The sequence below is a fragment of the Schistocerca cancellata genome, chromosome 4, assembly GCF_023864275.1.
Source record: "Schistocerca cancellata isolate TAMUIC-IGC-003103 chromosome 4, iqSchCanc2.1, whole genome shotgun sequence".
Lineage (NCBI taxonomy): Eukaryota > Metazoa > Arthropoda > Insecta > Orthoptera > Acrididae > Schistocerca > Schistocerca cancellata.
In genome coordinates, this window is record NC_064629.1 from 731,521,080 (window position 1) to 731,537,402 (window position 16,323).

General features: G+C 45.8%; 1 protein-coding gene across 1 annotated transcript in view; it reads right to left on the reverse strand.

Moving 5' to 3' along the window:
• The window catches only part of LOC126183826 (NACHT and WD repeat domain-containing protein 2), a 293,040-nt gene that overhangs the window by 54,178 nt on the left and 222,539 nt on the right, over positions 1-16,323 (reverse strand). The window contains 1 exon segment of the mRNA XM_049926082.1: positions 10,647-10,855. Coding sequence (XP_049782039.1) covers positions 10,647-10,855 — 209 coding nt within the window.

Consider the following 16,323-nt stretch of genomic DNA (forward strand, 5'->3'; position numbering starts at 1 on the left):
TCCCAACACAGGCTTTTTAATTTATTGAAACAAGTCTTTTACTGCAACAATTATTTCACATTACTAACCACTTTCGGCACGTTGTCATTTTCAAATGCTGCTATAATATCCAAAATCAACAAATCAATGTGAGTCACCGTAGTGTGACTCGAGTTTTATCTCTGGATTTCAGTATTCAGATTAGGCCATTCTCAATGGAGAATATATATTTGTGTTGCCAGTTATTTTTAATTATTGTTTACTGTACCAGAAATGATGCGTTTCGTAAAATGATTCTCATTTTCACAGGATGTCTCGTACCAGAAATCTTACGGGTGTCAAACAGTCGAGAAAAAGGGATCTTCGTCATTGAGAAAGCACGTGATGTAAAAATATGAAGCCTTTAGTGTGATGAAAATATTTCAATCTTCAAGATATAGTAGACAGTATTTCTAAAATGAAACTTCCTGGCAGATTAAAACTGTGTGCCCGACCGACAAAACTGGAACCGCAAACCATAACACACAGTTTCTCACAGGTTAGCACGTTTCCACTTTCTTTTTTTTTTTCCGCAGGCAAGTGCTCCACCGACTTTTTTTTTTTTTTTTTTTTTTTTTTTTTGACAAACAAAATTATAATGTACATCCGTAGCAACAACAGAACAAGAGTTCCTTCTATACTATGAAATAGAATTTGAAACCAATAGCGTGATGATAGATAATAAAGAAAGAAAAATGTAACCAAATCCCGCACGCCATTCCATGTGCATGGCCCATCTGCGTACAGATTCCATGTTCCAAATTGGTACAACATTTCGCAGCGTGTGGAGCCCCATGAAGGCGGTCATCCTCTGCCCGGTACTCCCCAACTGTGAGGGGGGTTATCGAAGACACTGCGCAAGTAGTTCGCAAATAGTTGTCGGTATCGGGGTGTACACTCAAGTGTGCTATGACTGTCCTGGAGAAATTGCCAGTAATCAAGCACCATCTTCTCATCATCTCGAAAGAGGTAGTATATGGACATGCCTTTAAACCATGTGAGAGCGTGAGTCTTCGCAGGTGGGAAATAAGTATCCTCTGGACAAAGGAGGAGCCGTGGCTCAATTGTGCGAGGCGCGATACGGAGGTAGCAGGCGAGGATCTTCTGCACTAGCAGCCATACCTCTAACGCCGATCCACATGTTAAACGGTGTTCGTCAGTATCCACGAGGTGGCAACGTGGGCAAAGGGGGGAATCCGCCATCCCAATAGCGTGCAGCCTTTGTCGTGTTACAACCTTCCCGTTCACCACCTGGTACCACGCGGCTCGTACCCGCGTGGGGAGGAACGACTTCTGGACCGCTCTCCACACTGCAGGCCATAGGGTCGTAGGGCTCTTCCTCTCAATCACATTGCGAGGTGTGGACCTTAGCAGCAGTCTGTAAAAGTCTCTCGCCTTGGGAGTGCGAGTGTTGGGAAGGTCTGGGTGCACGTAACTATACTCAAGAATAAATGCCGAGAGGTGCGAGAGTGAGGGTGTAATGTGTGCAACCGTGACAGGTGGCATAAGAGACGCCGGCAGCAATTCCTCTAACAAACGACCCGTAAGGGAAGCATCTTGGTGGGTCCACAATTTCATCATTGTGCACAAGTATAATGCTGTAGCCCTCGCTCGTACATTTATAAGTCCCAGTCCGCCATCAAGCAGAGGGATGGTGAGTGTTTCGTAGCGGACTTTGAATAGGTGTCCGGCGGTAAGGTAATATCCAAACGCTGCTTGCAGTCTGTGTGCCATCGCTGTCGATATCGGTAGGACCTGGGCCATGTGGATCATCTTAGTCGCCACGTGAAGGTTGAGGTATTCCACACGCTGTAGGAGGTCCATCCGTCGAAGTAAGTTCCGGCGAACTTCTGTGCGTATTGCCTGTAGTAATCGTGCATAGTTCATGGCAGCCGTGCGGCGCACATCCTGTGTAAATGTTATGCCCAAGAACCGGATCTTGTTAACTAGTGGGAGTGGGGCTAAAGCGTCCTCCTGTAGACCTCTCCCAATGGGCATCGCTGCCGACTTGGCCACATTCAGGAGGCTGCCCGCTGCCAAACCATAGCGATTGACCCATTGTATCACCGAGCGTACCTCGTCATCAGATCGGACAAGTAATAGAAGGTCATCAGCATATATTCTGCACTGAAAGGTATGATCCCTCAATGAAATGCCCGAGAGCCTGTTTTTCAACCCTCCGACAAGTGGTTCGAGTGCGATCGCGTAAAGAATCATGGAGAGTGGGCATCCTTGGCGAACTGACCGTCGGATCGGAAAGGGACCCGCAATCCGTCCATTCACCAGTACACGGGATGCAGCTCCACGGAAAAGGCGCTGAAAGATGTCGATAAAGTCAGGCGGGAAGCCCATGCGGGCCATTACGGACAGAAGGAACTTGTGGTGAACTCTGTCGAAGGCGTGGTCGAAATCAATAGAGATCAGAGCAGCTCGAAGGCGACAGGATGTGGCGATGGCTATTAAATCCCTGCATTCACTGGTTGCCGTTTGCATGTTGGTCACTCCGCCCTGTGTCGTTTGCTCCATTGAGAGGAGCAGGGGCAGAACCTTCTTTATGCGGCTGGCGAGTAATCGGGCGAAGATTTTATAGTCCGAGTTAAGCATTGTAATGGGCCTGTAGTCCTCGACCGTCCGACCTCTGGAAGGCTTGTGTATCGGTATAAGGAGACCTTCCACGAATGCAGGTGGCACGTGGGAACCAGGGGTCATCAGTTCTTGGTACATGATGATCCATCGGGGCATCATGAGATCGCGGAAAGTACGATAAAACTCGAGCGGCAGTCCGTCTGGCCCGGGAGATTTGTTGAGTGCTCCCTTGTTAAGCGCGTCCTCGATGTCGTCTCGTGTAATTCCACCTAAAAGCGTCGCCGCTGCTGCATTGTCGAGGGTGTGCGACACGTGCTGCAGTATGTCGTGATCGTCCGCTTCCTCGTCCTCTGTATTCACCTCGTCGTAAAACCGGCGATAGTGATCTGCGAAGGCTTCTGTAACCGCCGCCTGAGTCGTTACGACCCTACCACCTGGCAATACGAGGTCCGTGATCAGCTGCTGTCGGCGTCGGCGGCTGTCGAGCACGATGTGATGCATAGACGGGTTTTCTCCTTCCACTCGGTCTTGACGTCGCGATCGCACTACGACCCCCTCCAAACGTTTCCTCGTAAGAGACAATATTTTACCTTTAATTCGGCGGCTTTCCATTTGTCGGTTTGGAGATGGTGGTTGGCTGTCGAGTTCGCGAAGCATCGTGTAATAAAAGTCCAATGTGTGACGATGCCAAGCTGCGGTATCTTTTCCGAATTGTGTTAGCACACGCCGAAAAGCTGGTTTTGCACAGTCCACCCACCATGCTAGAGTCGATGGGTATCGGGGAAGACGACGTTCGCAATCCAGCCATGTGTTGGCGATAATCTGACGGCATTCCGGGGCTTGAAGATGTGCCACATTCAGCTTCCAGGGTCCTCGGCTGCGCCATATCCGCTGCTGTTGTAGAGTGAGTGTGCATATGAAAGCGCTATGATCGGAGAAGGCAAGCGGCCAACGTTCGGCGTCCAATACTCCCGGTGCTAGAGCTCGTGAGACATAAATGCGGTCTAGGCGACTGGCTGAGTGACTAGTAAGGTATGTCGGCCCGGGACGGTCACCGTGCACTGTCTCCCACGTGTCGGTGAGAAGCAGGTCTCGAACCAGGAGCCGAAGTTCTTGACAAGTCGAGAAATGTGGGACTTGGTCTTTGGGGTGGAGCACACAGTTAAAATCGCCGCCGAAGATATATTGCTCGAAGCTGCTGATAAAGAGGGGGGCGATATCCTCCGAGTAGAACAGCGATCGTTCGCGGCGTTGGTCAGTTCCTGATGGAGCGTAAATGTTAATGATGCGCGTGCCCAGTGCTGTGATCGCCAGCCCCCTTCCTGACGGAAGGTAAGTCACTTCTTCGATGGCAATTCCGTCGCGCACTAGTATTGCCGTACCGCTGCCATTCCGGTCCGCCGGTGACACATATGTTACATAACCGTAGAAAACGGGGAGGGCCGCTATATATACTTCTTGCAACAGGGCAATGTCAACATCCGAAGAACGAAGCATCTCACGCAGCAACTGGATCTTCACTGCCGTTCGTATCGTGTTGATGTTAAGCGTGGCGATACGATAAGCTTGTTGACGAACCGCAGGTGTTAAGTTATTCATTAAGACTGGAATTACCTATGTCGCTTCTGACTGTATTGACACCACCGCATCCCCCCAAACCTCACCTGCAGGCCGTTCTAGAGAGCCGGCGCCAACGCCGTGGGCCCTGTTGGCGTAACTTGCATGGTTCCGTCGTCGTCGTGGTCATCCGCCCACGTCGGGGAACTGAAAGCAAGATCGGCTTCCCTAGCGTCCTTAGGACACGGCATTGGTGCTTGCACTCCAGAAGGTGGTGGGCAGCATCTGTCCTGCATCTCGGCATCCGATTGTGCCACTGTAGATATATGTGGTTGGTCCTCAGTATCGTTCGATGGTGCCACACTGCAGCAAATGGCGGCTGCCTCTGTGGTAGCGTCGTCATTGAAGGTGGAATCGTCATCCTCTGGAGGCGGTGTCGCATCCCGTTCGGAAGTTGCTCTACGCCTCCGCTTCCGTCGCTTCGGAGAGCGTTGCTTCCTGGTGTGTTCTTCTGCGTCAGACGATGGCAAAGATTCACGACGTTCCGGCACAAAGGCAGCCGTAGGCACAATAAGCGAATCGACGGCCATGCTATCTTCCTGTATGTTGTTATCCGTCGACGGAGGCGGCGGCATCGGAGTTGAATTCGTAGCTTGTGGAACGGGTGTGGCATCATCGCCCTGTATTGGAGCATGGAGCCGCGACACAGCAGTGGATGTCGGCTGTCGTGGTGAAGTGGTAGCTGTCGTGAGGGCTGCTGCATACGTCACAGGAAGCAGAGTCGGCTGCGATGGCGGGTCCGCTTCAGCCGGCGGCAGTTGCGTGATTCGACGTTGCATACATTCTGATCTGAGGTGTCCCTCCTTCCCACAACCAGAGCAGGTCTTCGGTTGCCCATCGTAGATGACGATGGCACGGCAGCCACCGATAGTCAGATATGAAGGTACATGTCGTTTAAGTTCGATTCGGACCTGGCGGACGCCGTTCAGCACAGGATATGTCTGGAATTGCGTCCATTTTTCCGCAATATGATCGTGGACCGTGCCGTAGGGGCGCAGCGCTGTCACGACATCCTCCGCCGGTAGTTCGAAAGGAAGTTCGAAAATTCTGATCGTGCGAAGTCCCATGCCAGAATAATCGACGTGCACAGTCCCCACATTGCCATCAGCATGGCAGAAACGGAGGCCCTGTTTCGTGTCCCGAAGGATCCGTTCATATGTTGCGTCGTTGATGATCTTGACATATACGATACTACTCACAATGGACAAGTGAATGCCGAGAATGTCGCTCGCCGGGATTTTAACTTCTTCTCGTAGAAATCGTTCGACTTTGAGTGCTTTGGGCCGTGCAAATTCGTTGCGGAACGTAAATTTGAGCGTCGATTTTCTGTATTGGTGCGCCATAGTGATCTATATGCTGAGTACGGCACGCGCGAAACGGCCGAGTACTATGTAAACAACACGAGCGCTCGCTCCGCGGCAGGAACACAAACAGCGCGTCCTCACCGCAGCACAGCCAAAGGCCAACTTACTCACAGCTTTACTTCTGCCAGTACCTCGTCTCCTACCTTCCTACCGGGCGTGAGTCGTGCTTCGGTAGCTCAGTTGGTAGAGCACTTGCCCGCGAAAGGCAAAGGTTCGAGTCTCGGTCGGGCACACAGTTTTAATCTGCCAGGAAGTTTCATATCAGCGCACACTCCGCTGCAGAGTGAAAATCTCATTCTAGTATTTCTAAAGTATTCCTCATTAATCCCACCGACGGTGGAGGTTGTAAATAGTTAACAACACAAGACACACACTGGCGAAAAGTGAGGTACTCTGTTCGATGTAGATCAAAAGTCGAGAGGTCCGTTTCTTGACAGTAAGCCATTCACTTATTTCGTTTTTACATTTTAAACACCTCATCAACAAAAACATGGTGCGATCTGAAACATTTCAGAAATTGTAAAATTATTAAAGTGTTTAGCTAAAGGCGGCAGCAGATTTCACGCAGTATATTTCGGAATAGAATCCAGTCAGCCTTATCAGGCGTTAGTTATGCACTGATCCCTTTGTTTATAAGTACATTTATGTACACACGACTCGAACCAACTTGCAGCTATTGTCAAAAGCACAGCTAGTGCCAGCTGCTGACCTGGGAAGCAATGGTTTACATCCTAACAACTGGGGTCGATCTGTCATTTTCGGTTCCAGAAATACAGAATTTCAGTATTGATATTGTTAGAGGTGGAGAGCTACTCTTTCAGATGCCAAGAAGACAGAGAACTCCCAACATTTCTAAAGAAACAACAGCGACACTAGTCCAGAATCGTTTAGAATAACCATGTAATTGCCATCTTTGATGTGATACTTTTGTGATTGTCGTGACCTTATACTCGTCTGTTTGTAATCTCTCTCCATGTATTGCAGTTCGCTTTACACTCATTTCCATGATTTCTACACGATCAAGGCACTGTTGAATACTAGTTTCCATCTACTTTTCCATGAAAAGTAAGTTTCTCACTGCTGTCCTGTTCTAACTATATGTCCGAAGAATTTAAGAGTAGCATAGACTTACAATCATTGGAAGTGTGTGTGCGTCCTTGATCTGCAATTCTTTTAAAGTGGTTGTATAATTAGTTCTAACCGCCCATTAGATCCGACAGAGGCTATAATTACGTGTCATTCTGAAGGTACGGAAGGTACGTATTCTGTGTCGAGGTTTAGTGGTAACTCCATCACAATTCTGAAAGATACTATTTGTTGATTTAGGTCCGACAAGAGAAGTTGTTTCTAGCCATTCATATACTCCTCTCTTTTTTATGAGCACAGAGGAATAAAATTACAATGTCGTGTTCAAAATTTTAAATCCGAACAATTATTGTTAATCTCTACAACTCGCTGATATTTCTGTGTCATAATTTCCCATTACGTAGAAATTTAATTATCTACGGTAATTGCTATAAGGTTAAATATCGACTTCTGTAACTTCAAAATAACAACAGGAAATCTCAAAATGAAACTGATACGTTTACTAAAACACATAGGATTCCACTGCCACCAATTGCCACGATAGCCCGAATTTCCATTTTGATGAGTTGAGAGTATCTGGTGAGGTCAGTGGAATAGCGATCTGCTGAAAACTACAGAATAAAATTCGCGTGTCTTAAAGGGGCAGACAAAGCCAGAATTCAGATTATCGTTCACGAGTAAGTCATAAGATATGATAATCAGTGCCTTCTACATAAGAAACGGATAGGAAGTCACAAGACTGGTGAACAAGACGAAATTCAAGATGTAGTATATATCGACTGATACTACCGTCTGTATGTATCAATACTACGACTTTCAAAAGAGTAAACCTGAGTAAAATGCTCGTTTACTTCACCAAATAGGCGCTGAAATCGTAACGGCAGAATAACGTAGATTTAAGGAGTCTGAGAGGTACTTAGTCTTTCTTTCACTTTTTTCTGTATTAAAAGTCCTCAGTTCATTGCATAAGCGGCAGTACTGCGTTATAGGGAAGGAATAAAAAAGGAAGATTAAGGGTTTTTTGTTTACGAAGCATGTAGATTTAAGGAGTCTGAGAGGTACTTAGTCTTTCTTTCACTTTTTTCTGTATTAAAAAGTCCTCAGCTCATTGCATAAGCGGCAGTACTGCATTATAGGGAGGGAATAAAAAAGGAAGATTAAGGGCTTTTTGTTTACGAAGCATGTAGATTTAAGGAGTCTGAGAGGTACTTAGTCTTTCTTTCACTTTTTTCTGTATTAAAACGTCCTCAGTTCATTGCATAAGCGGCAGTACTGCATTATAGGGAAGGAATAAAAAAAGGAAGATTAAGGGCTTTTTGTTTACGAAGCATGTAGATTTAAGGAGTCTGAGAGGTACTTAGTCTTTCTTTCACTTTTTTCTGTATTAAAAAGTCCTCAGTTCATTGCATAAGCGGCAGTACTGCATTATAGGGAGGGAATAAAAAAGGAAGATTAAGGGCTTTTTGTTTACGAAGCATGTAGATTTAAGGAGTCTGAGAGGTACTTAGTCTTTCTTTCACTTTTTTCTGTATTAAAAAGTCCTCAGTTCATTGCATAAGCGGCAGTACTGCATTATAGGGAAGGAATAAAAAAAGGAAGATTAAGGGCTTTTTGTTTACGAAGCACGTAGATTTAAGGAGTCTGAGAGGTACTTAGTCTTTCTTTCACTTTTTTCTGTATTAAAAAGTCCTCAGTTCATTGCATAAGCGGCAGTACTGCATTATAGGGAGGGAATAAAAAAGGAAGATTAAGGGCTTTTTGTTTACGAAGCATGTAGATTTAAGGAGTCTGAGAGGTACTTAGTCTTTCTTTCACTTTTTTCTGTATTAAAAAGTCCTCAGTTCATTGCATAAGCGGCAGTACTGCATTATAGGGAAGGAATAAAAATGGAAGATTAAGGGCTTTTTGTTTACGAAGCATGTAGATTTAAGGAGTCTGAGAGGTACTTAGTCTTTCTTTCACTTTTTTCTGCATTAAAAAGTCCTCAGTTATTGCATAAGCGGCAGTACTGCATTATAGGGGGGGAATAAAAAAGGAAGATTAAGGGTTTTTGTTTACGAAGCATTAGCATCCACAATGAATAGTGAATATTACGGCTTTGCGAACACGACAAGCCATGTTTAGCAATAAACGTAGGAAGAAAATCAGTTTTTAATTTACGGTCTACCAAACGTGTAACACCAAAGGGCAATGAGGCGATCACTATTTTCCACTGGATATGGAAACTCACTGCAGACGTCTCTGAAACCACTGCAAGGTCGTGACGTCCCTCACCGGGCCACAGAGCACTGTCAGCAGGTGACTCGATTGAATGAGTTGCGGTGCAGCTAATTTTCAAGCTGTACATCGGCTTCCCATAATGGCAGACCATTGGAGATCACCAATCCTGATTACCAACTGGCCCTAGGAGAGCTTTTGGATGTTTAGAGAGTGTTTGAGGCGCCTCTCGTTGACACTGATACGTCCAGTCTTCGTCGCACATACGTTAGGTTCAAAATGGCTCTGAGCACTATGGCACTTAACTGCTGTGGTCATCAGTCCCCTAGAACTTAGAACTACTTAAACCTAACTAACCTAAGGACATCACACACATCCATGCCCGTGGCAGGATTCGAACCTGCGACCGTAGCGGTCACGCGGTTCCAGACTGTAGCGCCTAGAACCGCACGGCCACTCCAGCCGGCCATACGTTAGGTGATTATATCGCACTCGTTCGTGCCGTCAAAGCGATGATGTGCTTTCAGTCAAATGCCGGTCTGGTTCCCACGAGAAGAACACGAACAATTTCCTTTCCCGACTTTGCTCCATCTGAGACATCCTCTCTGTATAACGATCTCTATGTCGACAGAACCTTAAACTCCTTATACATTTTTCCTTCAGATCAGTGAGCTTTTTTAACAACGTAAAATCCCCTTCATAGAGTAATGAGAATACAAACCAAATTCCACACACCATTATCGCTTGATATGAATGCAAATAAGAATTTATGGCAGATGATGGACTACAGGTTCCGGAGTGCACCAGCGCCACGCCGCTATGCCATACTTATCAATAGCACAGTCAGGCTACCCTTTGCTGAATCCGTCGGATATAGCATAACTGGCATGATATAATAATTGTCCACACATTTTCTGTCCAGTCATTAACATCGATTGTGTGTGGATGCTGTGCTCTCCGCAAAACTAAAAAGCTGCAGCAAAACAATACTTAACAAGACTCGAACTAGGGATCTTTGCCTTTCGCGGGCAAGTGCTCTACCATCTGAGCTACCGAAGCACGACTCACGCCCGGTCCTCACAGCTTTACTTCTGTCAGTATCTCGTCTCCTACCTTCCAAACTTTACAGAAGCTCTTCTGCGAACCTTTCTTTCAGGAGTGCTAGTTCTGCAAGGTTCGCAGAAGAGCTTCTGTAAAGTTTGGAAGGTAGGAGACGAGATACTGGCAGAAGTACAGCTGTGAGGACCGGGCGTGAGTCGTGCTTCGGTAGCTCTGATGGTAGAGCACTTGCCCGCGAAAGGCAAAGGTCCCGAGTTCGAGTCTCAGTCGGGCACACAGTTTTAATCTGCCAGGAAGTTTCATATCAGCGCACACTCCGCTGCAGAGGGAAAATCTCATTCTGGAATAATTACCAAGTCTAAAAAAATGGTTCAAATGGCTCTAAGCACTATGGGACTTAACATCTGAGGTCATCCGTCCCCTAGACTTAGAACTACTTAAACCTAACTAACCTAAGGACATCACACACATCCATGCCCGAGGCAGGATTCGAACCTGCGACCGTAGCAGCAGCGCGGTTCCGGACTGAAGCGCATAGAACCGCTCGGCCACAGCGGCCGACTTTAACAAGTCTATGCTTCTATTAATATCGTTATAATAATGATCGTTGAAGATATTGGGTATTGTACAACAGTAAACGGTATCACAACATACACATATAGTTTCAGTTAATAAGAGCAAACAAACAGTTTTCCTTACCAGGAATAGACCGCACGACTCCTGTTGCATTAACACGCATTCCTTCACTACTTCCTTGTGTTGCTTCAGACTTTGAAACAGCCAGGAATTTGGCTCCACCTTCTAGTAGGGTAATTTGTTGAACACCAGGCTGTTCGTCTTTGAACAGAACTTGCTCAGTTAGACGGTTCCATATCAAGATGTTTCCAGATTCTGCGGACACGATGTATCTGTAACAACGTGCAGTATACGATATACTTCCAACTAATGGCATAACAACTATCAGTAAGAAAACTGTACTACAAATAGGTGCATTTCAGTTGGTTTTATCATAAAGTACAAGTAATATGCCTTTGGTATGGGGTAAATTCGCGGCTACAGAAATGATAAACATTTCTCTATAATTCTTTCAGACTTACTGGCTCCAAGCTAGTCAGGGCACTGACGGAACATGACACACACTCCCCGTTATTCAAATAAGATCTGTACTCTTGCAAACACCTCGTCAATTCTTCTATAGGGTATTGAACAATTACGAGTAACAACGAACGTTTCAGTTGCTCGTGACTAAATAACGGGCTACGAACCCCAAGTTTCGATGTTTCTGTAGACAGCCGTCTGGTAGCGGCCCATTTTATTATACTGTTACAGGACGCCCCACTCCTAGTCACAGGGATTTAACCAAAACCTGTACTCTAGGCTGTAGATCAATGGATGACCGTCCTCTTCACTGATGAGTCCCGGTTTCATACCAAAATGACACTATCTTTTTTTTATTTGGCCGGAAACCAGAAGCCATTCTCCAACGAACTCCCGTTAAAGGGATACTTGCCAATGAGGCAGTGTCTGTGTGTACACTTTATCAGATAATAAATCTTCAGGTGGACGCTCAGATCTAAATGTCTTTCCACCTGAGACTGTTGACTGCAACATCCTTGATGTTAATGTGCGCTCGTTAGCTTGTGCACTAGGTTACGAAATCGACTGACATGTCTTGTACGGATATCTTTACATTAAAAAAAAATCAACGCGTGGAATAGCCAACTCGATCTTCCATCTGAATCCCATAATGCATGACTGGGATGATCATGGCAGACGTCTTGTTATTGCTTGCAGTCCTAATCCCCAGAAATAGCCTTGCTCTTATGGATCTCATAAACAGTATCATTAATAGTCCCACGCATCGCTGTGTGTGCTGCATTGCTTCTCGCGGTTGTACCACTCCGCATTATGAATTGTGTGGAGCCGTGATTCCATGTTTCATGTGCGCCGTGTCACCTACATTTCACTCTGCGTAATTTTCGTAGCATTAACAAGTATCCGTGTTTTAACTTATAGCTATATTGTAATATTCCCTTCATTTATTGAACCTGGTGTACATTATAGTTAGAGCCCAAGTAAAAGGACTCAAATGACGAAAGGTTTTTAGAAGTCTATCATCTCTTTATTGAAATATTATGGAGTTGACCCAACCTACTCCTCGAAAAACTATTGTTTCGGTGCATTTACTAATATGGTTGCCTTCTAATACTCTATCACTTTGATAAGAATGGAATGTATACTATAACATGGTGCAGGGAATGGCAACTGAATCTGAATGTAGACAAGTGTAATGTGCTGCGAATACACAGAAAGATAGATCCTTTATCATTTAGCTACAAAATAGCAGGTCAGCAACTGGAAGCAGTTAATACCATAAATTATCTGGGAGTACGCATTAGGAGTGATTTAAAATGGAATGATCATAAAATGTTGATTGTCGGTAAAGCAGATGCCAGACTGAGGTTCATTGGAAGAATCCTAAGGAAATGCAATCCGAAAACAAAGGAAGTAGGTTACAGTACGCTTGTTCGCCCACTTCTTGAATACTGCTCAGCAGTGTGGGATCCGTACCAGATAGGGTTGATACAAGACATAGAGAAGATCCAACGGAGAGCAGCGCGCTTCGTTACAGGATCATTTAGTAATCGCGAAAGCGTTACGGAGATGATAGATAAACTCCAGTGGAAGACTCTGCAGGAGAGACGCTCAGTAGCTCGGTACGGGCTTTTGTCAAAGTTTCGAGAACATACCTTCACCGAAGAGTCAAGCAGTATATTGCTCCCTCCTACGTATATCTCGCGAAGAGACCATGAGGATAAAATCAGAGAGATTAGAGCCCACACAGAGGCATACCGACAATCCTTCTTTCCACGAACAATACGAGACTGGAATAGAAGGGAGAACCGATAGAGGTACTGAAGGTACCCTCCGCCACACGCCGTCGGGTGGCTTGCGGAGTATGGATGTAGATGTAGATGTAGAACATGTTGTGTAGCTCACTGAAAGAAGCTATCTGAACTAATTTTCAGAAGAGTGTAATTACGTAAAGTTCTCACGTTACAGAGAACACAATGTTACGTAAGGAACAGATTCTTGGTTCATTCAGTTGCATACAGGTACACTGTAGTTCAGCTTAGAGTGGATATCAGGCTATAACGAATGTAAAATTTTTAGAAACCAGCATATGCCAGATCTGAAGCTTGTACGGGAAACGACGCTCTGCGGTAATAAGCACGTAGAATGAAAATTTGAGAGGCTATTTTTTTTATGAAATATGAAACATTCAGATCAAAACTTCCACTTTTAAAATAAAATAGAACTGTTAAATTCGTAAATCTAAGATGAGCTTTGAATGTCGTCTGGTAACAAACTGCTGGGGTAACGTTAACAAGAGGTACGTATGTGGACACTTACCAGAGAATGTTCTAACACGTGAACATTTTTACGCTGAAGGTTTTTTTCACGTTAGTCAAAATATGTAAGAAAGGTTTACAACAATAAATACTGTAACATCGTTCTTCTGACATAATACTGTTGCGCATGGCCTGTACTTAATGAATCGTTGCTCACAGGAGGTGTGGCACTTCATCCCATGGCTGGACATCTTTTCTAATGCCACAGAGCGAACATAACTGGAAAAATCCATTATGAGATACGCCACTGGTCTCCGAATAGTGTGAATTCTGCTTTATATGTTTCCGTGTTTAACTATTTATGTGTTGGATTTCTGAAGCGCAAATAGGGAACTAGTCCAACATTCACCCTAAACTGGTATAAGAACTGCTGAAAAAATACGGCTAATATGGCTGTTATAACAGACCTGTGATCGTAAATCTGGCCAACAGGTCGCTTAACTCTGTGCTGAGCCAGCTAGTGCTGTGTGCGTTGCGCCATACGAGAAGGACTCACTACCACACTGACGGAAATGGAAAATGTTGCACCACAAACACCTGTACCGAACACTACCACACTGATACTCCAGAATCTCCATATATGTGGCAATTGTTGATTAAAATTTCATCTACATACGAGCTTACTGTCAGTATAGGAAAATCCCATCAGTGCAGGTGAATACAAGGTCCAATCACATTAAGGTGACCACCGCCCATGTTCGACATCAACATGCAATAATCACTCACAGACGTCACGTGGCACCACTAGCAGTGGAGGGTATATAAAGCGTGTCAGTAGGATGCGGAAAACAGTACGTTCGTTGTCGTAATGCGGAAACGGAGAGATTTATCTGACGTCTTAAAGGGCATGTTCATTGGCTTTTGGGCCAAGTGTAGAAGCATACCGAAACGGCTAAGTTTGTAAACAGTTCGCATGCCGCTGAGGATAAATTTGCCGTGCACTGCGAAACGGCGCTATCCAAAGCCAGTGCCGAGGCAACTGTGGTGCACCACGGGCTGTTATAGATGACTGGGGTAATAGACGACAGCAAAAATATGTACGCGCGAATGGACGTGCAACTGTTGAGGATTGACCGCCCAGATGAACCAAGGGGCTACCAACAGCGTCTCCTCAACAACTGTTCGGCGAACGTTGCTGCGTATTGGCCGAGCGGTTCTAGGCGCTACAGTCTGGAACCGAGCGACCGCTACGGTCGCAGGTTCGAATCCTGCCTCGGGCATGGATGTGTGTGATGTCCTTAGGTTAGTTAGGTTTAATTAGTTCTAAGTTCTAGGCGACTGATGACCTCAGAAGTTAAGTCGCATAGTGCTCAGAGCCATTTAACCTTTTTTTTTTTTTTTTTCTTTTTTACAATGTAAATGTGTGAATACATGATCACTATTGGGTGTCTAATGTTACTGGAAGTTTTCAGGCGGACACTGCAACAGAGCATGTTCCAGGGACATGCAGTTGCGGCTTATCGTCGTCTTTTGGACTTTGAGACCGGCACGAGGAACGTGGGAATATCATACCGACAGATCGCACAGACCGTTGACTGTAATTCAATAGCTGCAGAACTGTTGGTGACGAGATGAACTCAGGCCAACAGTGTGGTAAGAACAGTTGGTATGGATCCTTCCACAAGGACTACACCACGAAAAGATCATAGGATTGTTCGAGTGGATCTGACGAATAAACGGATTTTAACAGCTGACATCCTGGCAGACAGCCACAGAGTCACTACGAACCGTCGGGAACAGACTTCTGGCCACTGGGTTGTTATGTGTCGTTTACCGGTGACGCCATACCACAGATAACAGGCACTTGCATGGTGTGGGACCAGAGTCAACTGGGACATCGAATGGCATTTTGTAACTTTCAGCGATGAGTCTCGCTTATGTTTGTGGCGGTCAGATCGACGCCACGGTGCCCGTAGATGACTTGGCAAGAACCCACAGGAAGCAGCGATTCTCGACACTTGTGCCTCTCCAGCTCCTGGGGTCATGGTGTAGGCAGCTATTGGATATGATGAATGGACTGATTTGGTACTTTCTGAAGGGAGACTGAATTCCCACTAGTACACTGTGATCAAAAGTATCCGGACACTCCCAAAAACATACGTTTTTAATATTAGGTGCATTGTGCTGCCACCTACTGCCTGGTACTCCATATCAGCGACCTCGGTAGTCATTACACATCGTGAGAGAGCAGAATGGGGCGCTCTGCGGAACTCACGGACTTCGAACGTTGTCAGGTGATTGGGTGTCTCTTGTGCCTTACATCTGTACGCGAGATTTCCACACTCGTAAACATCCCTAGGTCTACCGTTTCCGATGTGATACTGAAGTGGAAACGTGAAGGGAACGTACACCACAAAAGCGTACAGGCCGACCTCGTCTGTTGACTGACAGAGACCGCCGACAGTTGAAGTGGGTCGTAATGTCTAACAGGCAGACATCTATCCAGACCATCACACAGGAATTCCAAACTGCATCAGGATCCACTGCAAATACTATGACAATTAGGTGGGAGGTGAGAAAACTTGGATTTCATAGTCGAGCGGCTGCCGTATTTTTCATGGAGGTGCTTGCACCCCTTGTTGTTTTGCGTGGCACTATCACAGCACAGGTCTGCATTGATGTTTTAAACACCTTCTTGCTTCCCATTGTTGAAGAGCAATTCGGGGATGGCGATTGCATCTTTCAACACGGTCGAGCACCTGTTCGTAATGCACGGCCTGTGGCGGAGTGGTTACACGACAATAACATCCCTGTAATGGACTAGCCTGCACAGAGTCCTGGCCAGAATCCTATTGAACACATTTGGGATGTTTTGGGACGCCGACTTCGTGCCAGGCCTCGCCGACCGACAACGATAACTGTCCTCAGTGCAGCACTCCGTGAAAGGCTAAGTGTGGGCCAACACCATTACCGATGGAGGGCCCCACGAACTTGCAAGTCATTTCCAGCCAGGTGTCTGGATA